This window comes from Dermacentor albipictus, chromosome 4 (genome assembly GCF_038994185.2).
Source record: "Dermacentor albipictus isolate Rhodes 1998 colony chromosome 4, USDA_Dalb.pri_finalv2, whole genome shotgun sequence".
Lineage (NCBI taxonomy): Eukaryota > Metazoa > Arthropoda > Arachnida > Ixodida > Ixodidae > Dermacentor > Dermacentor albipictus.
The window spans coordinates 544,691-571,055 of NC_091824.1; the positions used below are offsets into that span (position 1 = coordinate 544,691).

General features: G+C 43.1%; 2 protein-coding genes across 18 annotated transcripts in view; one reads left to right on the top strand and one right to left on the bottom strand.

Annotated features, from left to right (window-relative positions):
* Positions 1-10,015, bottom strand: part of LOC135896268 (carboxypeptidase N subunit 2-like) — a 490,754-nt gene extending 480,739 nt beyond the window's left edge. For 2 of the 5 annotated variants that reach the window (XR_011513793.1, XM_070536774.1), the window contains exon 1: positions 9,284-10,011. Coding sequence is in view for 3 of the 5 variants with exons in the window: in XM_070536774.1 (XP_070392875.1) it covers positions 9,284-9,915 (632 nt within the window). In the remaining 2 variants the exon portion in view is untranslated. Of the gene's footprint in view, positions 1-9,283 lie in introns of all 5 variants that reach the window. The other 3 variants (XR_010562657.1, XM_065424626.2, XM_065424627.1) reach the window with 3 other exon arrangements.
* Positions 9,975-26,365, top strand: part of LOC135896267 (carboxypeptidase N subunit 2-like) — a 217,762-nt gene continuing 201,371 nt past the window's right edge. For 7 of the 13 annotated variants that reach the window (XR_011513788.1, XR_011513787.1, XR_011513791.1 and 4 more), the window contains exon 1: positions 16,830-17,619. Coding sequence is in view for 7 of the 13 variants with exons in the window: in XM_065424618.2 (XP_065280690.1) it covers positions 16,987-17,619 (633 nt within the window). In the remaining 6 variants the exon portion in view is untranslated. The other 6 variants (XM_065424622.2, XM_065424623.2, XM_065424621.1 and 3 more) reach the window with 4 other exon arrangements.

Here is a 26,365-nt window from a genome sequence, read left to right on the forward strand (position 1 = left end):
CTGGCTGAACCAATTGGTGGCCGGTAAAAGGAGCAGACTGACAGAGATTTGCCGTTCGGGAGCTTCAGCTGACACCAAACAGCTTCACTCCTATCTTCTATAATATTTACGCGTGTAGAAGGGATGCGCTGGCCTACCAAGATAAATACACCACCTCCGTGGTGATTTCTATCTTTTCGATAAACTGTAAAGTTATTAGGAAATACTTCAGAGCTTGCTACGTCTTCATCGAGCCATGATTCGGTGCCAATAACTACACTAGGTTTGACCATGTGCACTAAATTGCTGAAAGCATCAACTTTGTTTTTAATGCTCCTACAGTTGACTACCAAAAAGGAAAGTGAAGTCGATAAGGAGTTATTGGGCCATTTGCACGGCACACCCTTGTCTGAAAGGTCATCATAGGTGTACTTGATGCCGTCTATGTAGAGTGTGTCATGCCTTAATTGCACACGTGCGTCCTTACTTTTGTGTTCCTGAGCAAATCGCCACAGGTTTCGCCTTCTCTTGCGCACTAGCTCAGAAAAGTCTTCCGACATACTGATACCTGCATCTTTCAAATTCTTGGCCTTTCCTAAAATCAGATGTTTTTCTTTCAGAGACCCAAACCTTGCGATCAAGGGTCGCGTTTTCCCTTCTCGAAATTTTCCAAGTCTATGGGCTTTTTCGATCGACTGAGGGTTAACTTGCAATTTTGTTGCGCATACTTCCTTCAAAAGCAATTCAGATGATGACCAATATTCGCGAATATTTGTATCAGGTATGCCGTAGAACACGAGGTTGTGCTGCCTACTACGATTTTCAAGATCATCGACCTTATTTTGGAGCAGCTGTATCACCCCGTGCTGTGCGTCATAGTGTGCGATACACTCAGTAACGGCGGATTCTAAGTTTGGTAATACTTACATTTTACTTCAATTGACGACACACGTGCAGTCAAATCATTTATAGCTGCCTTCTGTTCCGCTTGATTCGCCTCAATAGTATTAAGCTTTCGAACAATCACATTTTGCCCATCCAAAATTTTCTGTAGTGTCACATCAGTGTTAGGGCCGGGATTCATTTCAATATCACCACACAGTATTAATAATAAGAAATAAAAGGCATAACGACGCAACAACAAAATGCGATGCCTTGAGCGGTTTCTGGCGTCGGAATGCATACGCAGGATACAGGGTGGAACCGGCAGGATAAGAACTGCAAATGTTCTACATGGTATACATTCACTAACCTGCACGAGAAGCAGAACATGCGTGAGCGGCATTGCCATAGCACTGCCGGTTCCACGCCCCAGAGGGACACTGCAGTCTGCCGCCTTTTGTAGGCAGGTGATAGTAGTTGTGAACCATGGTTCGTTGACTGTGGCTGGACATACGCCGGATTCCAGTGGAGTAGACGTCACCAGTCCAGGATCGCGTGCGTTGAAGATTTCGTCGCTGTTGCATGCGAATACTTCGGTGATGTTGGCCATAATCCTGTGGTTGTCGCATTCGTGACCTGTTGAAAGCGCTCCGGAACTACGTGCAACCTGCAAGAGAAGCAGAACATGCGTGAGCGGCATTGCCATAGCACTGCCAGTTCCACGCCCCAGAGGGACACTGCAGTCTGCCGCCTTTTGTAGGCCGGTGATAGTAGTTGTGAACCATGGTTCGTTGACTATGGCTGGATATACGCCGGATTCCACTGGAGTAGACGTCACCGGTCCACGATGGCGTGCGTTGAAGATTTCGTCGTTGTTGCATGCGAATACTTCGATGATGTTGGCCATAATCCTGTGGTTGTCGCATTCGTGGACTGTTGAAAGCGCTCGGGAACTACATGCAACCTGCACGAGAAGCAGAACATGCGTGAGTGGCATTGCCATAGCACTGCCAGTTCCACGCCCCAGACGGACACTGCAGTCTGCCGCCTTTTGTAGGCCGGTGATAGTAGTTGTGAACCACGGTTCGTTGACTGTGGCTGGATATACGCCGGATTCCACTGGAGTAGACGTCACCGGTCCACGATCGCATGCGTTGAAGATTTCGTCGCTGTTGCATGCGAATACTTCGGTGATGTTGGCCATAATCCTGTGGTTGTCGCATTCGTGGCCTGTTGAAAGCGCTCTGGAACTACATGTAACCTGCAAGAGAAGCAGAACATGCGTGAGCGGCATTGCCATAGCACTGCCGGTTCCACGCCCCCAATAACCATCTCAGAGGGAAATTCGAGACAAAAATCTGTGATAGAACATTTTCCCGGAAACCCTGTCGAAACAGTTGACTTGTTCAATCATTTCTTCAGTCAGGCTTCAACAGAGGCGTTATCTAAGCCTTGGTAAGATGTGATGCTTGGTGATTCATTGACAGCATCTGCATTTTTACCGCGGCTTTCAAAATCGGACCTTCCCCGGATCATTTTCAGTTTTCGAACGAATAAACCTCCTGGAGTAGATGGAATATCTGTAAGCTTGCTGCGAAGAAACATTGAGGCGCTTTCAGATATTTTCATGTTAAATGGCTTCCTAGATATAGGAACTTTGACACAACATCTAAAAGCTGCTTTAGTTAAACGACTCCATAAGGCAGGAAAGAAATCAAGTATTGAGAACTACCAGCCTATATCCATTTTGTCCGTATTATCTCAGGCTACAGAAAAATGTTTGCTTGATGTTGTGAATTCTTTCATTCAAAAGTTTTCAATTTCGTCTGACCGACAATTTGGTTTCGTGCAAGGCCGGGGTACAATTTTGCTCCTGGAAGAATTTGCTGATGATTTGTGTTCAGCTTTCGAACTCAATCTCTTTAGCTGTGCTTTGTTTCTCGACGTATCCAAAGCCTTTGATTCAGTTTGCCATGACATATTACTTTGCAAATTATATCTTTCTGGTTTTAGGGGCCCCTTCTATACTCTACTTCAAAACTATCTCACCGACAGGTCTCAAATGGTTGTTATAGGTACCAAATACAATAGCAGCAAATTATCCCTTCGTGCTGGCGTCCCTCAAGGGTCAATTTTATCGCCTCTTCTGTTTAACATATTTGTGAACGATTTCATTTCAGTAATCCCAAGTGGTAAAGTGTATCAGTATGCAGACGATATCGTGCTTGTAATAAAGCATGTTCATTACAAGAAGGCTGTTGAATATCTGCAGCAATCGGTGTATGAAGCTATGGTCTGGCTTTTTAAAAACAAACTTACTGTCAGTCAAGAATTAACAAAAATTATATGCTTCAAGAATTCCCTAAAGACTGGAACCACCGTCATTCCAGTGCGTCTTCATACCCAAGACTGCTTATCCTGTAGGTGTACTCTTGTCGAAAATACAAACTCAAATGAATTACAAACGCATTAATTTCGATAGTGACTTGTCATGGCATAATCATGGGGCGCATGTATGCTCCAAACTAAAATCTGTCGCATGTTTGCTATTTAACATTAAAAGTTTGGTGCCGCTTCAGACTAAAAGAAATGATAGTACATTCCCATGCATACAGCACCTTAAGGTATGGTATAACGATTTTCGCTTTCTGCTCCCAACGTTGGCAGGACAGATTCGATAACTTCTTAAAAAATACATTAAAAAGTGTGGCATATAATCGCGTGACACCATCAAACAGAGATATTTTTCATGATCTCCGTTTCCCATCCTTTCAATCTTTATTCATTTCTACGGTTGTGCTGTGCCATTTCTGTACGGATGAATTTAAGTAACCACACGCCTCTCCGCGACCGCTGCTCAAAGAAAAGTGCTTCGTTGTACCGCGCGTATCTACTAGATACGGAGCAGCAAGACGGTGCGTGTATGTCCCCAAGATATTTAATAATTTGCCAGACGACTATTCTTCTGTGGACTCTCGGTCTAAATTGAAGAGTCTATTACACATGTTGTAATACAGATGTATGTACTTATTTTCCTTTTGTTTGTCGCAGTTGTGTAACTCTACGCTTTTGTTTCGATGCCTTGAAAACCTGATCTACGTTTATCACGCTCATTTGTTTCCCTTTTTCTTTGTTGGTTTTAAATTTGTGCATGTACACTGCAACCACATCGCTTAACTGACGACGCCGGGCCACGTCACACAAGTCACCATTGGCTTAGATGGGCCCGTTTTGCTGTGCTGATTTTCTTGGGTGCTTCATAAAGATTATTATTATTATTATTATTATTATTATTATTATTATTATTATTATTATTATTATTATTATTATTATTATTATTATTATTATTATTATTATTATTATTATCATTATTTGCTGAGTGCTTCACTCATGCTGATCCGCGGATCAGCCGGGTGCTGCACTATTTTCGGGATCAGCCCACATTTTTATCCACAGTCACTACAGGTGCATTGGGGGTAGAGGTATACAGCTTCGCTGTAAAACGTCAAAACCTCTGGCTAAATACAGGTGTTACAATATTCGAAAGATAACGTAAACGGGATGGACTTGGTGAGCGCGTCAGAGGACAGCTTATAATTGCAAGTGCTATGTCGCTTCGCATGCAATGACGGGAGCTTAGAAATATGTTCAAAATAATGATTCTAGATTATTCGCTTGTTGCATCTGAGCCCACAATCGCTGGTGCGCTACTTACATCTGCATTAAAGGATAACATTACCTTTTACACTTTTCTGCAAGGAGTGCAGCAGATATAAGAGAGTTTGCGGGCAACACAGACGCAATATCGCAGGGAATGTGAGGGGATAAAAAAAACATTCGCTATGGCTTATCTACAATAGGAGACGTCATATTGTCGAGTTTGTTTCTCGGCGCTGGAGAAATAAATGTTCTTTTTGTTTAATTTAATACTAATAATGCACGATCATTTCTTGCGGACGTATTATAACGGCAAAATCGAGCTTGAAAGTTTGAAATCATGGCCGGGAACATATACAGCACAGATTTTCACATTATAAGATACAAATGCATTTTTGGAGGGTTGTAGAGGCAGAAATTTTAGAACTGACACACAGAAAGAAACGAAGAGATGTTGGCATAGCTGCTGTGTTGTGCAATTTCTGCTGCTGTATTACTCCAAGATGAACCAACTAGCTCAGTTAAACACCCTTCTGGCGTACAAATGCAGTTGTGTGTAGATAGGTGCGGCCCTAACCCATTTTTGACACAGCCACAGAGGCGACCCCATTATCCATAAATGCAATAATTTCGCACGCGCAATATGTGTATAGTGCTGATATAAATGTGCGCATAAAGGATGCAGTTTCTGTTACTTGTACATTGCTTGAATGTAAATTTAAAAGCAGAAAGAATTAATAAATTTAGAGGACGTTTAAGCTTCACCTTTAAGAGTGGAACGTCATAGCATCCCAAGACCCCTTACTGTGTTTCATGCTTCCCGGCAACTGCAGTTTATGTAACCGTAACGTTTACCGGGAAACGCTGGCGGCGAACCCTATACATGAAGGCAAGCTTTCTGTTAGAATCGCGGCCTTTTGCGTGGGTCGATTTCCTGTTATTGTTTCGCACATTTAATATTTCAGTCTGAGAAAAGAAATGAGCTGCTGCTGCTTTTTTTCATTACATTTGTTTTTGGGCTGCCGCTCTCATAACTCCGAGGAATAATTCTGTAACGAATGAAAGACAAGGTATGAGTAACTTTCGTGGTAATAGACTGGTTGAGTAATCGTGGTTAGGAATTTATTTCAAAATTCCTTTCGCCGAGGCGACGTCCGACGCCGGATTTTCTGCGACACGCGGCCCTTAATGCTATCGCGTTAAAATGATTGAAGCTGAATGAATTTTACTTCTGTATGCAACCCTTTGCATTAAATTATCGCTTACCTGTAGCAAAAGTATAGTTATTTCTTCTACCGCCCATCAGATTGTGGTTTGTGATTATCCATTCCCTGTCAATTTGAACTCCATGCTCTTAGACGTGCATGAAATTTCTACGAGTGAATGTGGTATTCACCAGAGATTGCAACTTCCCAGACAAAAAATTAAATAGTAAGACTGAACAACTGCGTATTTCCAGAGACCTTTCTGACCCTACCTTCACATTCAGCCTCTCTCAGATAGTGAATGTGTCGACTCGTGGTACTAACACGTTCAACCTATTCCTAGTACACAAACCGGAACTTATACAATCCATTCACTGCATTTACGAGCTTCGTGTCCATAACATCCCCATTGAAAAATATTTGTATGTCCTATAACTTGCTTATCCAATAATCCAATATGGAACATATAGGATTACAGATTTTTAAAGGAACCTCAACTTCAACTTCAAATTTGTAGCCTTAATATTCGTTGACCTACCCAAGGCCTTCGACACAATTAATCACAAAATTTATTGTGGTAAACTTGAAGCCATTGGAATAACTGGTCCGCTTCTACTTCTTATCCGCAGTTACAAGATAGAAAACAAGTCGTTAACATTTCTGGGTACTACTCTAAAGAAGCTACTACTAACATTGGTGTACCACAGGAGTCCATATTAGGTCTTCTACTTTTCCTAATTTATATTAATGATCTGCCCAGTTGCCTCTCCTCATCGAAGTGTATTCTGTACGCTGATGCTACTACTATATTTAGTTCTAACAATTGTATATCAACGATAACACGTGAGCTAAACGAAGATCTCGTGGAAATTTCCATATGGGGTGAACTTAACAAGCTGCAGAGTAATCATTAAAAGACAAGTTTCGTCGTCTTTGTCTCCCATCAGCGATCGCCTGATCTTCTTCAGTCTATTTCCATCAACAATCACTTAATCACTGCAGTTCATTATTGCACCTATTTAGGTGCGATATTTGATGGCCATCTTAAATTTCACCTTCACATAGCTAATGTGAAAAATAAGATGGCCTATGGAATACGTGTTTTATTCAAAGCACGACCACATTTCTCATTCTCTATTCTCAATTCGTTTTATTATGCTTTTGTTCATTCTCATATTAACTATAACATTGAATCATGGGGAAACGCTTATAACAGTCACCTAACTTCGTTGCAAGTCATTCAGAACCGAGCTATTTGCCTAATAACATGTTCACCTCGTAGCATTAGCGCAAATCAGCTATTACATTCACATAATATTTTGAATGTGACTGACCTTGTTAAATATAACTTTGCCATATTTATTTTTACGGCATTGAACAATGATATTCCAGTAACCATCATACCAAAGACATATAAATAATACTAGATTCGCAGGAAATATGAACTTAATTTTACCCTTCGTTCGCACCTAAACAGTCATTACACTGTTCAGCTTTATCTCTGTGGATCAGGTTACGATTCCCTTTAAAATTGTTCAAAGCTCACAGATTTCGTACAGAATTTAAACATTTTCTTTTAGCTTCCTCCAACTGGCCCATTTGAGTGTAGTATGAGTTGTATTATTAACTTTTCCTTTGTTTCTCTATTGGTCTCCCGCATTTCTTTTTCACTTTCTTTCTTCTTATGCTATTTTTGTTGTTTTACCTTTTATTGACTAATCCGAAGCCTTGTTGTTGTTTAATACATTCATCTGCTACTTTTCTGTTCATTTATGCCCTGTCTCCTAAAACCTTTATTATCGTAAATTTTACATGTTGCCATTGTTGTTTGTATTTATAATTCTAGTCATTATGCACAGCACAGGAGGTCCCATTTCAGTTTCTAACTACGGGACCTCCTTCTGTATATACGTATGCTGTAATTATCCTTATTTTTGTCATGAAAAAAAACTTATTCTGATCCTGATTCTTATACAAAACCTGTTTTTCCCACATGTCATATGATGCTATTGGATATAGGAGTTTTGGGTAAACATGTTCTTTTCAATACGCATACTACTGTTTACCCTGTCAATTGAGGTACCAACCCGACAACCACCAAATAGCACGGTCGGTGTTGACAAAATAATGAACACGTCGAAATTTTTTCTGCGCTTTATTCTGCCTTTTGTACGACAGTCGACGAAAACTGTTTGATATTGAAGCAACAACTTCTATGACTTCCCGAGAAGCAAGTACCGTAAGTCCGAATCCGTGACACGACACTGGTAAGTCATGGTTTAGGAATTCTATAGGAAGCTATAAAAAAGGAACCTCTTTCTTTCTGCCAAACAAGTAAACTCAATTTCTCGGTGGGATAAGTATTTGCAAGTTCTTCATAAAAGCAACAGAATGTTATGACGATCAAAGCAAAACCTTTTTCGTCGGCATTTGCTCAGTTTTCTTTGTTTAAACACTCACAAATTCTCCCGTCTAAAACGACAAATTATACCTCTTATAGTATGTCCCTATGCTATTTGGATTGTTCACCCGTACCTTGTGATCAGAGGTGACGAATTCACTCTTCTCATCTGTCTTCATTCACGACATCTCTCCTGATAATTCCTCTCTCCCAATCCAAAACTACTTTCAAATGTCTCAGATAGCGTAAGTGATATGAAACCAACCATTGACATCCCACATTAGCATCACGTCGCAATTATTCACGACTGCGGTTTTCCCGTAAGCTGTTCTGGATTTCGTCAGCCTAAGTGAAACACTTCAACCACATCGTGCTTCGCGTTCTCTATTTAATTCTTTTATCATACAATAACTACATGATTAGACTAACGCTTTCAGCCAATCATTCCTTCCGGTAGACATGGATGAGTAGAATAAATCACCCTATTGAATTGTGAATGAACATAACCCTTTGGTTTACGCGAAGCATTATCTAAACATCTATGCAGTCGACCACACACAATGCGTTGATGGTCGTTTTACTCATCGTATTTCTGTGGCATCATACTGTTGTGTAATGGCACGAATGGCGTTGTCTAATTAACATATGGTACTGTTTCTGTTCTTATGTTCATGTTTTTTGGTTTCGCCCTGACGATACATTTTTTTACTATATCAATGACCTTACTTAATACTGATGATCGCCCACCCGATATTATTTAGTAGCCTGCTAGGCTCCCTTAAGGGTAATAAATGATAATTTGATGATGGTGTATGGTTTCGTAACCGTGAATATGCAGAATGTGTCGAAGTTCTGATGGTGCTATTTGGACAATTATAAATTGCGCATTTGAGAGCCCGGTGTCGATAAACAAAAGCCAATCGCAAACTGTGCCCCATCATCATTTCCGGAACATTCATTTGCAGGAAGCACATCTGAAGCCTGGCATGGAAAGGACAGATAGTAAGCAAAGTGCCTGACGCACTTTTTTGAGAGAAGGCTTTCGCTAGAATGCACATAATAATATCTTGTCGCGAGTTTACTCGAGCAACGCGGGCACTCGAGCGGCACCGATAGTGCACCCTTATCGTCGGCGACCGATTGCGCTGGAGCCACTTACGACAGGTCAAGGTTCCGAAGCATCGCCGCCGGCCGGGCCATAATGGAGCGCTTGAGCTCGGACACATCTGTGTTGCGTAGCGCCAAGCTCTCCAGGCTGGCGAGAGCTGCCAACCACAAGTCATCCAGGTATCCCACCTGAGCAGAGTCGATGGTCACGTGGCGCATTCCACTGGGGAGCAGGCCGAAGTCACGTGTCAGGTTGAGTGGTCCGGCCGCATCGACAACGGCCAAGGCACGCAGACTCTGCATGTCGGCCAGAATGGCCCATGACGGAGGCAAGCTGCTGTTACCACTGAACGTGACGTTCTCCACGGAGCAACGGAGGCCGGCGAACGGATTGTCCTCCTCGGCAAACTCGAACGTCTCCACGGTGACATTGTTGAGCTCCAGCGAAGTGGCGCTTACATCGGTAAATGCTCCCGCGGGCAAACGCTCTAGGCGGCTGTCCCGCAGCACGAACGAGAGTGTGGGCCGTGACAGGGGTCGTTGGATGAAATGCTCAAAGTCCACGGCACTGCCAAACTCAGCGCAAGTCACCGAAGCAGTCGTGTTACGACTCGAGATGTGGCAGGATGGCGAGCCCAGTGCCGCGCCCACGAGAAAAAGCCAAGCGAGAGCTCCGTGTGACATGCTGGTGCCAGACTGTCTGAGGCAGCCGCTCGCGGGGAAGCGCGCGCGACAAGATAAGGATGTCTTCTCTCTCTCTCTCTCTCCCGTGGCTGGCCGCGAAATTCGTGCAGTCTCCGGTTGCCGACACGGGACACCCGCGGGCTCCTGCTGCTGCTGCGTTGGTGGGCGTCACGGCAACGCAGGTGCAACGTTGCAAGCGTAAGCACAGAACACCAATCCCCTATGGTATTTTTCCGCGCTGCACTCTTCACGTACAGACGTGAGTCCAGGGGCACAGCCATATGATTCTATAACGGCGTGGTTCTCCTTAAACGCAGTCTCCCGAATTTCTTTAAGACTGTGCCTACATAATGGCTAAAATGAAAAGTTACGATGCATGTGGCAAACGCAGTTTCTTTTGTGTTGTTTAGGACATAAGCCTTGCCTGTGTTTTGCTGCATTCTGCGCGTGCATACCTATCCAAAATATTTATTTATCCACGTGAATTGGAACATTTATGAGCCTTTCATGGAAAGTAAGATTGTCCGACCAGCTTTGACGTTTCTTCCGCCATGACGTCGTTTTGAAACCCAGTGCCGATTCTACCACATTTTCTGAGGAAAGTTGCCTCGCGCAAGGCAATGCCGACCACTCGCTCTGTGTGGGCAGCCCTGCCTCCGATCGGCGCCACGTGACAGCCCGTGACGCACCGCGCACGGCAGGAGCCCAGCGGAAAGCACGAGAAGGATGAAAACCATGTGATCAGGTTTCTCAGATACAAGCTTCGCAGATAGGCACGCCCTTCGTTCCTTGGCGCCGGCGATGACTGAGCGTGCGGGAACATTTCTTTCCGGTTCCTGTCAAGCTTTCTTATCCTATGTTTTTTTTAAATGCACGACCTTTGATTCGCAAGAAATATTGCTTGCCACTATGTGATTCCATTCCTTTGAAAATAAGAAGTGCCGCCCAGTGAATGCGTTTTTACAGGAAGGTTTATATTTTCGAGGTGGTAATGAAAGCTGTGCTTCGCCGCCGGAAAAAAAAATGTGCTGCTCCGCCTACGGCGAGTCAGTCGTGTCCTTCGCCGGGACCGGTTCGCAACGTGCGATGGCGCCTGTGCGAGTGGCGTTGCTTCTGTTTTGTCTGGGACCCGCGTCGGCGGCTTCTTGCCAGGATACGGACTACCTAGGGACATGCACTTCCAACTGCGGCAGCTACAAGTTCTTTGTGTGCAGCAACGTTCACAGGGTGAGCGATTATTATCACTATGTTCAGCAGGCACTGCACTACCCGAATCTTTGGCTCGTCCTCAAAGACAGTCATTTGGACTACTACCCGGCGGGATCGTTTACCGATGGCAACTTAACCGTAATTGAGTTCCGAAACGCCCGGGTGAACAGCTTCACGCAGTTTGACACGGGACCGAACCCGTTCCTTGGCGCCGAGCAGACTGTGAAAACTGTTGTATTTCGTGAGGAGAGTAGCCTGCCGGGCAGCTGGGCACTCTTTAGCAGGCTTGCCAAGTTGACCAAGGTTGAATTCCGGGACATGGCGCATCTAGAGCTAACCAGCGACTTCAACCTGCTGCCAGCGAGTGTGGAGAAAGTATACATATACAACTCCAGCATCGGCTACGTGCACCCTCGATGGCTCTCCCAGCTGAATGCTCTCAGAGTGGTCATCATACGCGACACCAATCTGAAGCAGTTCGTCCGGTCCATGCTGCCTCGACCAGCGCCGTTGCTCAAGGAACTGGATCTTGAGTACGTGTACAAGGCTAGTGAGTTGGGCCACCATCACCTATCCATTAAACGTTCTTTGGTAACTCAAACTTTCTCCTGCTAGAACAAGTAAAAAATTTGGCAGTTTCAGCAGATTTTTTTTTTATTCAAGTACCCTAAAGGCCCATGCGGGCATTACATAGGGATGTTAAATGAATTAGTGATATATACAGTATACGCATTTCAACAGATAATGCATGCTACAATAAAATGAACACAAGCTGAAAAACAGCAAAACAAAAAAAAGAAACCAGTAAGCATAATACAACGACACGTCCTAAACGCTGAAGGTACATATAGATTTCAACTGGGTGTTACACAAAATCAACCTAGCTTGGTTACTTTATACAAGAAAAAATACTTGATAAAAACGTGCACATACCATAACATACTGCATAAACAATGAAAAGCACAAGCAGAACAAATTTTATGCAGTACAAGTGACCCTGCGCTAACCCAGAACAAAACTATTTGCGCAAGGAACATCAAAATATGGTGAGGGAGAAAAAAAAATACAAGGCACGCAACGACACAGTGATGCCTATAACAAATAAGCACGAGAATACTATGTTAGTACGTTAAAATGCTGTTTTAGTTTTGCTAGAAAATCATCGTGACTTAGAGCAGATACGATTTCATGTGGTAACATATTCCAATGATATATCGCGAGAAAGAGGGGCGAGTGTCTCAAGAAGTTAGTGCGCGCAAGAACGGGCTGCACTTTAAAGGAATGATCAAGGCGCGGGAAGATACGATGGGCGGGCCTGATATGGCATGCGCTGAAAGACGACCCGCAGTGGTATAGCTTGTGAAAATGGGAGAGAAGTCCTATCAATCTTCGATTTTCTAGCGAGGGGAGATTTAGAGATATCTTTATGTTAGTGATGCTAGAAGTTCGTGAGTAATTTTTCGTGATGAAGCGGGCTGCTCTGTTTTGTACCGACTCGAGCTTGTTTATGAGGTACGATTGATGCGGATTCCAAATAAAAGATGCGTACTCCATTTTCGAACGAACTAGTGTCGTATAGGCTAATAATTTAGTGGACTTGTATGCCGAGTAAAGGTTACGCCTAATGTAGCCAAGGGTTTTACAAGCGCTGCTAGTAATCGCATCGATGTGATGATTCCATGAAACGTTTGAAGATAAATGAATTCCCAAATATTTTATTGTTTGCGCATGTGCAATGCTAATGTCGTTCATTACGTAACGGGTAACCCTAGGGTTACTGGATCTAGTGAAGGCTATAGCCTTAGTTTTGGAAACATTGATTTCCATTTGCCACTGTTTACACCAGTCGGTAATTTTCGCGAGGTCAGATTGCAAAATGTCAGTGTCGAAAGAGTTAATTATTCGTCTATAAATTACGCAATCATCTGCAAATAGTCTTATTGTAGATTTAATATTATTGCTGATGTCGTTGACGTATAGCAGGAATAAAATTGGTCCCAATACAGATCCCTGCGGCACTCCGGATTTTACTAGTGATCGCGGAGAAGAAAATCCATTAGTAGTTACGAATTGGTACCGATTAGTTAAAAAGTTACTAATCCAATTCGTAATCCTACTATTTATGTTAAAATGGCGAAGTTTTAATAATAAACGGTTATGAGCTACCTTATCAAAAGCCTTCGCAAAATCAATAAATATGGCGTCTATTTGTGAGGACTCGTTGATAGCTTGGTGCAGGTCAGAGACTAACTCGAATAACTGCGTCTCACATGAGCGACCCCGTTGGAAACCGTGCTGGTTAATGAAGAGGAGATTGTGATCACTTAGGTATTTCATAATTGCTGATGATATAATGTGTTCTAAAAGTTTACATGGAATACTGGTTAGTGAAATAGGTCTGTAGTTTGAGACAGATGACGGGTCACCGGACTTAAAGATTGGAATTATTTTAGCTATTTTCCATTCGTTAGGAACACATCCTGAATCAATAGATTGTTGAAAAAGAGCAGCGAAAATGCGAGATATCACTGGTTTAGTCATTTTTAGTAGTTTTGGACAAATTCCGTCTGGACCGGGAGCCGAGCTGTTAGAAAGACGATCAATAGCAGCTTCAATGCCCTTTTGGGTGATAACGATATCACTCATGATGGAGGTAACAGAACCGAGTTCAATGTTAGCCGGAACGGGAAGTTCACTTGTAAAAACAGAACAGAAGAAATAATTTAATGCCCTAGCGACCTCCGTTGATGAAAGGAATTCACTGTCTTTCTTTATGGAAATGAAGCCTGATGATGATGGTTTGGGGTTTATTACTTTCCAGAATTTTTTTGTGTTGTGGGCTAACATGTTCGAAATATCATGGTTGAAAAATTTGTCTTTGGCTGCTTCAATTTCTGTTTTGCATAACTTGGATTGTTCCCGATAACATTTCCAGGTATCATGAGATGTCGAATTTTTAGCTTTTGAATAAGCGCGCTTCTTTTTATTTATACAGCGCCTTACGTGAGAGGTGAAGCACGCACTTCCAGTAGACAGAGTTATTTGTATTTTTGGTATGTACTTTTCTTTAAGTTCAGTCAGCTTGTTACAAACAATCATCCAGTTATCATTGCTATCATGATTATGCATCCCGCTCAAGAATTCTACACAAAAAGCCGAGAGCTCGCTGGTTATCATTTCAACATTTGCTCGCGCATAATCATAAATGGTTTTCTTTTCCTGTACACTTGTTTTGCGCTTTATATCGTATTCACAGTGAAGGACGTTGTGGTCACTAATGCAATCTAACACATGAACAGACACGTTGACAGGTTCAGTGGTCAGCACAAGATCCAAGATAGCATCCCCCCGTGTTGGTAAGGAAACTATTTGGCTTAATCCGTACGAAGAAATGACGTCAAGAAAATCCTTACATTCTGCTTTCCTTGGGCCGCCTTCAGCTGTAACCGTCCGCCAGTTAATTCCAGGGTAGTTAAAGTCACCAGCAAGAATAATAGGTGAGCCGGGAAATTTGCTACTGACAAAGCTAAGCGATTCGTTCAGGCATTTGACGAACGTGTCCTGCGAATCTGGAGGACGGTAACAAACACCAACGGCACAAGTTACACGTGAGATCTGAAGCATGACCCACAAAATTTCAATACAAGAACCCGTGTCAAGTAGGCGTGCTTGGAATTCCTTTTTTACTGCAATTATAACACCACCGCCTCGTGTTACTACCCTGTCTTTTCGAAACAAAATAAAATTTTTAAAAAGAGATAATTCATTGTCGCACACGTCGCAAGAGAGCCATGTCTCTGTTCCTAGTATTATATCAGCTGAGCAGGACTCGACAAAAGCACAAAGGTGATCCTGTTTTTTGAAAATACTTCTGAAATTTGCCACAATAATAGACAGTTTTTTGTCATCTGCATTGAAACGTCAATTGCCATTCACGGGAGCCTCGTGTCTAGGGATGGCGACCACTTCATTGTTAGAAGGGTCGACTGTGAAAGTTCCGTTGCCCCATTATAAGCTTATCAAACTGCAATTTATATTTTTCGTTCTGCTGGCGCTTCGCGCGTGCGAAATCACGGAGAGTTTTTCTGATTAGTTGCATTCGCGGTGAAAAATCTTCCTCGATCCAGACTCGAGGGGTTGCAAGGTCTTTTAGTTTGAAAGAGTTTTTCAAGATATTGCTTTTGTCTTTGAAGTTCAGAAGTTTAACCACAATGGGCCGAGTGCCATCGGGTTTACGTTGACCAACTCGATGGGCTCGCTCTATTTGACCTGCTTGGATACCCAGGTTTGCCGTGACAAATTCAGAAATAAGCTTTTCCGTATCACTCCACTTTTCAGCAGCTTGTTCGGGAATACCCTTGAATACGAGATTATTTCGCCTCATTCGATTATTCAAGTCATCCACAACGATGTTTGCTTGTTGAATCTGTTTCTGTTCTATGTTCTTCAACTGCACTTTAGATTCTTGAAGAACAGAACCGACAGCCGTAACGCTTTCACTCAAGTTGTCAACAGTCTCAAGTCGCTCTTCAATTTTCGAGAGTCGCCTTTTGACGTCTGTCACAGTAGTGTGGATATCTTTAAGTTTATTGGTCACTTCTTTGTGAAATCGCTCGTTTGACACTGTAAGTTCCTTCATTAATGTGACAAGTTGGTCAGTCTTATCCGGACCCGGATTAACCTCAACATCTCCCGCACAGACCAGTAAATGAACAAGAGAAAAAAGTAAAAGTACTAGGCGTCCACCCACGAAGTAGCGCCTACCAAAGTAACACGACCGGAGCCACACAAGGCTGCATGGCTCCGCAATTCTTCTCGGTTGAACGAAACAGCCAATGCGGGTGCGGTAAGTGCACAAATCAATACCCATAACTAGTCACTCAATGACAGTGGACACAATGGGGAGTTGCAGCCAGCTAGCGATTCAAAAGTCCTTAAAGAGGCACATTGCTACACACTCACCTAGAAAAACAGCACACTGTTAGCTCGGAGCTCTGGGCTGCAAATCCCGCTCGGTCGGCGTAGGCGATCCTTTTTACTGGACAGAACAGCCGACTAGAGGGTGCTGCAGGCGACGAGCAGTAACAGGACCGGTGAACTGCTGATTGTACCGGATTAGATGGCGATTTCAATACACGGCCCGAGGTAGTAGGGCACGTGTCTCGTTGATCAGCAATCCGCAGCAACCAATACGATTCAGCTGACGCCGTTAAACCCAGTGCTGTGCACCCTCAGGGCAGTCGGAGCCTAGAAAAACAGCACACTGTTAGCTCGGAGCTCTGGGCTGCAAATCCCGCTCGGTCGGCGTAGGCGATCCTTTTTACTGGACAGAACAGCCGACTAGAGGGTGCTGCAGGCGACGAGCAGTAACAGGACCGGTGAACTGCTGATTGTACCGGATTAGATGGCGATTTCAATACACGGCCCGAGGTAGTAGGGCACGTGTCTCGTTGATCAGCAATCCGCAGCAACCAATACGATTCAGCTGACGCCGTTAAACCCAGTGCTGTGCACCCTCAGGGCAGTCGGAGCGTTTCAGACGAGGATCACTGGTGGACGAGGGTTGAGGTTTTCCTGCGTCGCTCTCGCTCGGGCTGCTTCCTTGCTGTGGTTCAGTCGGCGCCTCGACGTCTTACTGGCGCAGTCGACAGGATAGGTTCGGAAGACAAGCTGAACGCTATCAAGACAAGCCTTAGATAATGTATTGCATTATCTAAGGCTTGGAAGATAAATATTACCATCCACCTGGAAAGCAGCAAAAAGTTAGACGGATGGTTTCTCAGAAAGAGACAGAGTTGGGGGGAGCCTCTAAGAAACCTATCTGGGCTCCCTTCCTTTGTTGGCAGCAGCACCTCAGGCACAATGATCAAGAACCCATTTTGCTTCATTGCACAGGTTTTGACCCTCTTGCTGCCCGCGCAACCGCTTTATCTCGGTGAAGGATTCGCCCGATCTCCCTCTTGCCAAGCAAATGACGTTGACTTCGAGCATCCAGCACGAGCTGATTTTTGCTTGATCAACGACCTCATCATGACTTCCATCAACGTGTCTGCGCCTGCGCTGTCAACGGTGACGTCACATCACGGAGACAGCATGCCCTATATAAGAAGCTTCCCATCGCCGGTTGCAACCAGTGGGCTTGGCAGCAGCACCTCAGGCACACAGCTGAAGAACCCATTTTGCTTCATTGCGCAGGTTTTGACCCTCTTGCTGCCCGCACAACCGCTTTATCTCGGTGAAGGATTCGCCCGATCTCCCTCTTGCCAAGCAAATGACGTTGGCTTCGAGCATCCAGCACGAGCTGATTTTTGCTTGATCAACGACCTCATCATGACTTCCATCAACGTGTCTGCGCCTGCGCTGTCAACGGTGACGTCACATCACGGAGACAGCATGCCCTATATAAGAAGCTTCCCATCGCCGGTTGCAACCAGTGGGCTTGGCAGCAGCACCTCAGGCACACAGCTCAAGAACCCATTTTGCTTCATAGCGCAGGTTAGTAACTACTTATCGGCCTACTGCTATCGTAGCGACAACCGCTTTTTGTTGGTGCTGCCCAGCCCACTACGTATAAAGAGAGTTTGTGCATACCTTTTTTCTTCCCAGGACGATCATTTAAAATGCGGTGATATTGAATCAAACCCAGGCCCAGACACGACTGAAAGGGAAATGCTCCAGCAGATTCTATTAGGTCAAAGTTCTCTGAAATCATCTGTCAGTGACGTTCTTGCAATACGGGGCTCTTTTGAGAAAAAAAATAGATGGTTTGACCGAGAGAATCAAAAATTTGGAAGATTAGGTGGCAACTATCAAGACCGTAAAAGCAGAACTAGAGCACGTGAGGTCAACTATTAATAAACTGGAAGCCACTGTATCACACCTTTTAACTAAAACTGACGACTTCGAAAATCGAAGCTGTAGGAATAACTTACTTATTTACGGCATAAAAGAAGAGGAAAGGGAAACAGAAACGGAAATTACGGACAAAATAACAAAGGACATTCTTAGCGAAAAACTTGGAGTTTCGATAACGAGCATGCAAAGATGCCATCGAATAGGTAGGAAATCAAACAGGAATCGTCCTGTCATCATAAATCTGCATGATTACCGAGAGAAGACTTTAGTAATGAAGGCATGCCCGAAATTGAAAGGTTCAGAATATTCAATCAGCGAAGACTACTCGAAAAGAATACGTGATCTCAGAAAGAAATTATGGGAAAGCGCATCACAGGAAAAGGTAAATGGTGCCAACGTTAAGCTTGTTTTTGATAAGTTAAGCATTAACGGTGATATGTTTGGATGGGATAATGCAAAAAACAAACGGTATAAAATCCTGAAGAACCATAAATGACACCACAAAGAGACCAGCCCTGCATTCAAAATCTTAAACTGTCGTAGCGTCGTCAATAAAGCTGCAGAACTTGAGGGCATGCTGTTCTCGCATGATGCAGACGTTGCCATGCTTACAGAGACGTGGTTGAGCAGTGAAATATTTGACAGTGAGTTTGTTCCTAAGGGCTATAAGGTATTTCGGGGTGACCGTGACAGAAGAGGTGGAGGAGTGGCCATTTTGTACAAATCATCAATGCAACTTTTTAGTATGCCCGATGCGCAAGATATTGAAGCTGTCTTTTGCAAAGCATACATCAGCAAGGTCCGCTTCATCCTTGGTGTTTTTATAGGCCTTCAAACTCTTCTGTTGTGGCACTTGAAAACTTAAGGAAATATATGCACTGCCATGTAAAATCAGATTACAGAATACTACTGGCAGAGAACTTTAATTTACCAAACATTGATTGGCACACCTTTTCATTGCATTCTGCTCACAGTATTGATAACACAATCTTTGATATTGTATTCACGTTTGACTTGCTGCAAATGGTAAATAATTTCACGAGAGTACAGGGAGCCGTAGGCTCAATTCTGGACTTATTTTTTGTAAGTGGCGCCATCCGAAATGCGATAACCTGTGAAGTCACAAACGGGATTTCTGATCACAAAGCTGTCTTGTTGAGCTTGTCAAATCTCTACCCTGATCACAAAAACGGTGTTCATTTGTTTCCCAATTTTTCTCGTGCTGATGATGAATCTATTCTGGATATGCTTGCATTCTACTTTGATAACTTCAGAAACAGCACTTGCAATGTAAATGACTTGTGGATTTCTTTTAGGGGAATTGTCTCTGAATGTATCCAACGATTCGTTCCCACAATTGCAAAATCTTCTGTGCACCGTAACCCATGGATTTTTCGCGAGACGTTACGCTTACAGCGAAGGCTTAAAAGGTTAAAAGTGAAAGCAAGAACAAATGTAACCTTAAAATCTATTGTAGAAGGCACTTCAGAACAACTAAAACAGAAAATAATTTCCGACAAAAAAAAATATCACGGAACGATCCTGCCTTCGTTTATTAAAACGTCTCCCGAGAGATTCTGGCGCCAAATCACACCTAAATCTTCTTCTACCAGTGGGTTCATGATAGACGGCAAATGTGTAAGTGATGAGGCTGTCGTTTGTTCTGCTTTTAACAAATTCTTCCTGTCGGTATTTACCAAAGATAATGGCTGCCTTCCCAACTTTTCTATATCGCTTCCTGTTATATCTGACGTTGTCATTTCTGAGAGCGGCGTTTTTAACTTGCTATTGAACGTTGATACTAAAAAGTTACCAGGACCAGATAAAATACCAAACGCGTTTTAAAGCGTTATGCGGAATTGTGTGCTAAGTACTTGTATGTCGTATTCACCATATCTTTACGCGATGGTTCCCTACCGGATGACTGGAGGACGGCCGAAATCAAACCTTTACATAAATCCGGGAGAAAAACACATATAGACAATTACCGACCAGTACCTCTTACATCTACATCATGCAAAATTTTAGAGCATATAATTCATATACATATATTAGGTTTCTTAGAAGAGCACAAGGTACTTACAGATGTCCAACATGGTTTCAGGCATAGGTTTTCTACATGTACTCAATTAGTTGAGACTGCTCACGATCTCGCACAGGCAATTAATGAAGGGAAGCAAACAGATATTGTGTTCATGGATTTTCGTAAAGCATTTGACAAGGTATCACATAACAAATTATTCAATAAATTAGGGTATTATATAAAAAATGAACAGATACTTACATGGATCAGAGCCTATCTTACTAACAGACACCAATTTGTCACCTTAAACAATACTTCTTCTAACAATACAGAGGTTGCGTCTGGAGTCCCCCAGGGATCAGTTTTGGGACCACTTTTATTTCCATTACTTATAAATGACATTGTCGCAGAACTTTCAGTTTCCGTGAAACTTTACGCAGATGACTGTATTTTGTATGAAAAGATATCTTCTGTTGATGATCAGGTGCGTCTAGATAATGACCTGGCAAAGGTCACTGCTTGGTGCGAACAATGGCAAATGACAATTTTGAAAAAACTGTTTTTATGAGAATCACACATAAGAAAGAACCTCTTCAATTTGCATATAATATTGACAACGTATCTCTATCAGAGGTAAAAGAGTACAAATATTTGGGCCTATGGATAAGCAATGAGCTTTTCTGGACGAAGCACATAGATACTGTTGTTGCGAATTCTTTGCGTAAACTGTTTTTCTTGAGGCGCTCACTGCAATCATCTACTACTGGTGTTCGTTTACTGGCGTACAATTCCTACATTCGTCCGTTGCTGGAATATGCCGTAATTATTTGGGGCCCATTCACTTTAACCAATATTAAAAAACTGGAACGTGTACAGCATAAGGTAGTTAGGTTTGTTTTTAGTTCATACGGCCGCGCGTCTGTTGGTGAACTCGTAAGGCGCAGTGGATTACCCCTGGTGACTGGGCGCAACCGTATCTGTCGATTAAAGTTCCTCTTTCAACTTGTAAACGGACATTATAAGGTTAACGCTTCCAAGTTATTTACTTACTCATCAGGTTATAACACGAGACGAAGGCATGCTTTATCGATAACCCCCATCAACGCACGGAATAACTGTTTCAAATATTCTTTTTTTCCTAGGACAATAACAGACTGGAATAATCCTAATTCTCATATTGTTACCCAGAATTTCTTGTCAATGTTTGAAAAATGCTTGCAAATGTTATGAATTCGTGTGCGTTATCTGCTTGTATGTTGTTTTTTTCTTGTATGTATTCTTCACCAACGTCTGAAAATTCCTGCATATGTGATGGATTTGTATGTGTTTACATGCTTGTATATTTCTATGATCTGATTTCAGATCGCAGTGTCTATAAATAAAATAAATAAATAGTTTTGAATGTCATCTATCTTCAATACGGACGGCGTCAAATAATCCCCTAGCCTTCTTATGCTACTTATGTGCTACTCCATTTTTTTGTGTGTGGGGTTTTACATTCCAAAACCACGGTCTGATTATGAGGAACGCCGTAGTGGGGGACTCCGGGAATTTGGACCACCTGAGGTTCTTCACCGTGCACCTAAATCTAAGTAGGCGGATGTTCTCGCATTTCGCCCCCATTGATATGTGGTGGCTATGGCCGCGATTCAATCCCGCAACCGCGTGCTTACCAGCCCAACACCATAGCTACTAAGCAACTACGGCGGGTCGTCTTAATTTAGCACTTTCCCCGTCTGCTGATCTCATAACGCTTCCTGTGACAATCCCAGACCCATCCTTTCGCTTTTATTTGATAACTTCACAGGTGGACCTCAGCCACTTTTATAAGGTATACGTGTGACGAAACTTACACATGACGAATGCGCAGATCATATCAAAGAGAGACTTGGCACGAGGAAAGCATGCATGCTATCTCTACCTAATGCTAATATGGTTAGAGCGTTGGGCTGCTGTGCGCCAAGTTGGATCCCACCATCCGTCACGCATTTCTTTATGGCATGATAGGATGGCTCAACCCGGCCGCGAAGGATCTCGCAGAAAACTTGAGGTTTGTCTAGCATACGCGAGCACATGGCCGTGTGTGCGAAACTGCAATCTTGTAGGACATATGAGGAACGTGATAAACTTTGATAAATGAGTGTGTGCCCGTCATGCGCGCACGCGCAGCTGTCAAGACGCTTACAGCGCGTCAGAAGAAGTTGTCTGGCCCTGGAGATGGTGCGTTCTTTACATTCTGAAAGAAATTAAGCAAACCACTGTCGTTATTTGCTCGGCTCAGTAATTGCCATGGAGCAAAATGTTGTGCAAAGAGTAACAGTTTTATAGCAAATAAACAACCACATCAAGAAAGAAATCATTTGGCATAGTATGCAACATATGGGTTGGATCTGATATAGTCGTACCGATATAAAAATTTTCCAGATCGAATGTTCATCTTGGAATCTGTGTGAACCTAAGCTTTCGTAAAGCGCGTAATCAAATGCTATAAGTTCGCTAGTTCATTCCTGTGCCTCTCGTATGAAAACAAAAATGAGCATGCATGCATGTGCTCTCGCGCTACGCAATGTGACGCACACGGTAACCACCTAAAATATTGCGTAGGAGCAATGCAAATATGCGTGCGGTTTTGGCCTAATAATAGAGCATGCAGCTGGTTTGCTCTGAGATCCAGGTTCAATCCCACCATCGGGCCAGTAATTCAATTTTTATTTCACAGTTGAGCTATTCGTGAAGACAGCAGCACCCAGCGGTGGTCAGGAAAAGGCGGGACGGCTTGCAAACAAGGTTTCGCTTTAGTATATACCCCTATAACTTATAAGCATGTGATCACATATTCTGACAATTACGGGTAGCTAAATTTTGCACACTTTCATTTCGTAACTTTTTAAGCAATACTCTAGCCAAACTTTCATGCCTCCGTCTCAACCCTCTCGCACTGTCAAGGATCCGTTGCTTTCTTACTAATGGATTCCAGTACATAGCTATCGGAAATCATTGCTCGACCACTACTAGCGTCATCTCCGGAGTACCACAGGGGTCCATCCGCGGTCCCCTTCTCTTTCTCATCTTCATAAACGACCTTCACAGCGGCATATCATCCAATATCCGACTTTTTGCAGATGACTGCGTAATCTATCGTCGCATTACAGACCCAACCAACCATGCAATGCTCCAAAAAGACTTACATTCATTAGAAACCTGGTGTTCCAACTCTTTAATGAGACTTAGCATCTGCAAATGAAAAGTTACGCAGGTATCCCGTAAACACTCTAACAAGGATCCCCCATACTTTTAAAACTCGACAGCCCTATCCACCGTTGAATCGTATCGTTATCTCGGTATCACTATTAATTACCCGCCGTGGTTGCTCAGTGGCTATGGTGTTAGGCTGCTGAGCATGAGGTCGCGGGATCGAATCCCGGCCACGGCGGCCGCATTTCGATGGGGGCGAAATGCGAAAACACCCGTGTACTTAGATTTAGGTGCACGTTAAAGAACCCCAGGTGGTCGAAATTTCCGGAGTCCTCCACTACGGCATGCCTCATAATCAGAAAGTGGTTTGGGCATGTAAAACCCCATTATTTAATTTTTTTTTCACTATTAATAGATAGTTGACCTGGTCCGACCATATAACAAAATTTGCTACCGACACCAATAAATCACTTGATTACGTCAGGCGTTTCCTTGCGCTGTGCCCCTCATCCACAAGAAAACTAGCTTATGAAACTTTTATTCGAAGTAAACTTGAATACGCCTCAGCTATTTGGAGCCACGACCAAGCTTACTTAATTAATATATTAGAATCAATACATAACCGTGCCGCTAGATTCATCAATTCCAGATACAGCCGTGAAGAAAGTGTCAGTGCGATTAAATCATCTCTAGGACTCGAACCATTGGTGTTGCATCGGAAAATTGCAAAACTGCGCCTTTTTCAGCGACATTATTATAACTTCCCCGAGCTGCATGGAAGGCTTCTAATCCCACCAGCCCGTAGATCTCGTCGCCTTTTTAACTTTTGCAGCATCCAGCGCTTGCATGGTTCAACATTTTCGTTTAATCAATCGTTTTTGCCTAACACCATTATAGAGTGGAACAATTTACCGGGTAGAGTTGTCAGTGAGCGCAACCCCATTATCTTCAAGCAGCTGCTTACTGAACACCTTAAACCCTAACCTTATAATGACCGTACTGTGCCTTCATTCTTTTGCGATTGCCTTCTCACATTGTGACTGTTCTGCTGATTTGCTTTTGCATTCTATTCAGTGTGCCTCTTAGCTTTTGTTTTTGTTCTAATACGAATCAACAGGCTGCGTTTCGTAAGAAATTGTAACCATATCTTTGTTTCTACCCTTATCTTCTGTAACCCTCCCTTATGTAATACCCCGACAGGGGTCCTTAAGGAAAAATAAATAAATAAATAAATGATGATGATGATGATTATAACGCGCTTTGCCAATCTGAGATGCTCACGAGTTATTGCTTTTATTTTCTTTGAATTCGAGCTCTTTGAAACATGGATTCTATGAGGGTTGCTGTATGGGTTCGTTACGTAGTGCAAAAGGACGGACACAAAGAAAAGCAAGTTTGTTATGCAATGTGCATTCCTGTGGCTGTGCTTCTGTCTGCGCTACAAGAAAATTTAAAGTTGGACGTTCGCTACGGTTATGGCAGGGTGAACAAAAACAGGAACAGCGCAACACAGGACGAGCAAGTAAAGAGCACAGGACAAACCGCTGACTAGCAACCAAATGTTTTATTTGCAGAAGCAGCATATAAAGACATCATTGAAGGTGACATAAAGAACATAAAAAGAGGGATAATAAGGATAAGCGTCAGCCACGGAGATAATCCAGTTCTTTTGTTGAGAGCGTGAGGGACGCCGAACTGACGCACTCGTCCGTTCTGCGTCCCTCACTGACGCTTATCCTTCCTTATCCCTCTTTTTCTGTTCTTTATGTCACATTCAGTTATGTTTTTGTACGCTGATTCTGCATATAAAATATCTGGTTGCTCTTTACTCGCTCGTCCTGTGTGGTGCTGTTCCTGCTTTTATTCTGAAGATGAACCAAGCAGCCCCTTTGAACACACTGCTGCGTGAATATTTTGTCATGTGGTGCTTCTGAACCTGAGGCCGTGAGATCATATTATGAATGCGGCGGCCACATTTCGATGGGTGCTAAACGAAAGAAACGATAGTGTGTCATGCATTGTGTGCACGGCAGAAAACCCCAGCCGGTCAGACTTTATCTAGACTACTTCACAAAGGTGTGCCTCATAGTCCTCTGGCGCTTAAAATCCCAGAATTTTTTAACTTTCATTTCAATACAATGTGCTGAGCCGTCTGGACATTTTTTAGGCACTAGACGCATGTCTCAGCTTATTGCAAATATTTTATGCTGTATATTTTTTCTCAAAGTCGAGTTCTTCAAAGTAGGACGAGATATGCTTGAAATGCTTGCGGTACATTATAAGCAATGACATCACGCATACAAGACAGGTCTATGAATGCCAACGTTATACTAATAACTAAGAAGGAACACTTGAATTGAAAAGAATTGAAGAATAATAGGTCCATTAGCTTGCTTTCACTACTGTATAAAATATTCGACAAGACAACTTTAAATAAAATCAGGGTAACACTTGACTTCGATCAGCTAAGAGAACAGGCGGGCTCTGGGAAGGGATTTTCTACAATGGATCACATCCATGTCATCATTCAATTGAGAAATCTGCCTGCCACAATGAAGTTCTCATATAGCTTTCAGAGATTCTGAAAAGTCATTTGATTCCGTAGAGATATCAGCAGTCATGAAGGCTTGCGTAATCAAGCAGTACAGAAGGCATACGTAATTATGTACAAATCAAGTGGAATCTACAAAGATTCCACTACTACCTTTGTTCTCCACAACTAGAAAATTGCCTATCAAGAAAGAGGGGTCCTGCAAGGCGACAAAATGTCTTCATTGCTATTCACCATATGGGGTGGAGAAGCAGTCATGCTATTATACTGGCAAGACTTAGGACTGAGGAACAATGGCAAATCTCTCAACGACCTTCAGTTTGCAGATGGCATTGTCCTGTTCAGCGACACTGGTGATGTATTTCAACAAATGAGTGCGGATTTTGAGCGAGAAAGTGTAAGAGGAAGGTTGAAGATTATTGCGCAGAAGTCAAAGGCAATGCTACGCAAAGCCTAGCAAGGAAACGAAAATTCATGATCGCCAGTCAGCCGCTATTGTCTGTGCAGGAGTACGCTCATCTAGGTAGATTACACACAGTGGACACTGATCAAGCGAAGCAAATTTACAGAAGAAGAGAAATGGGTCGATTGCACACGACAAACATGACCGAATCCTG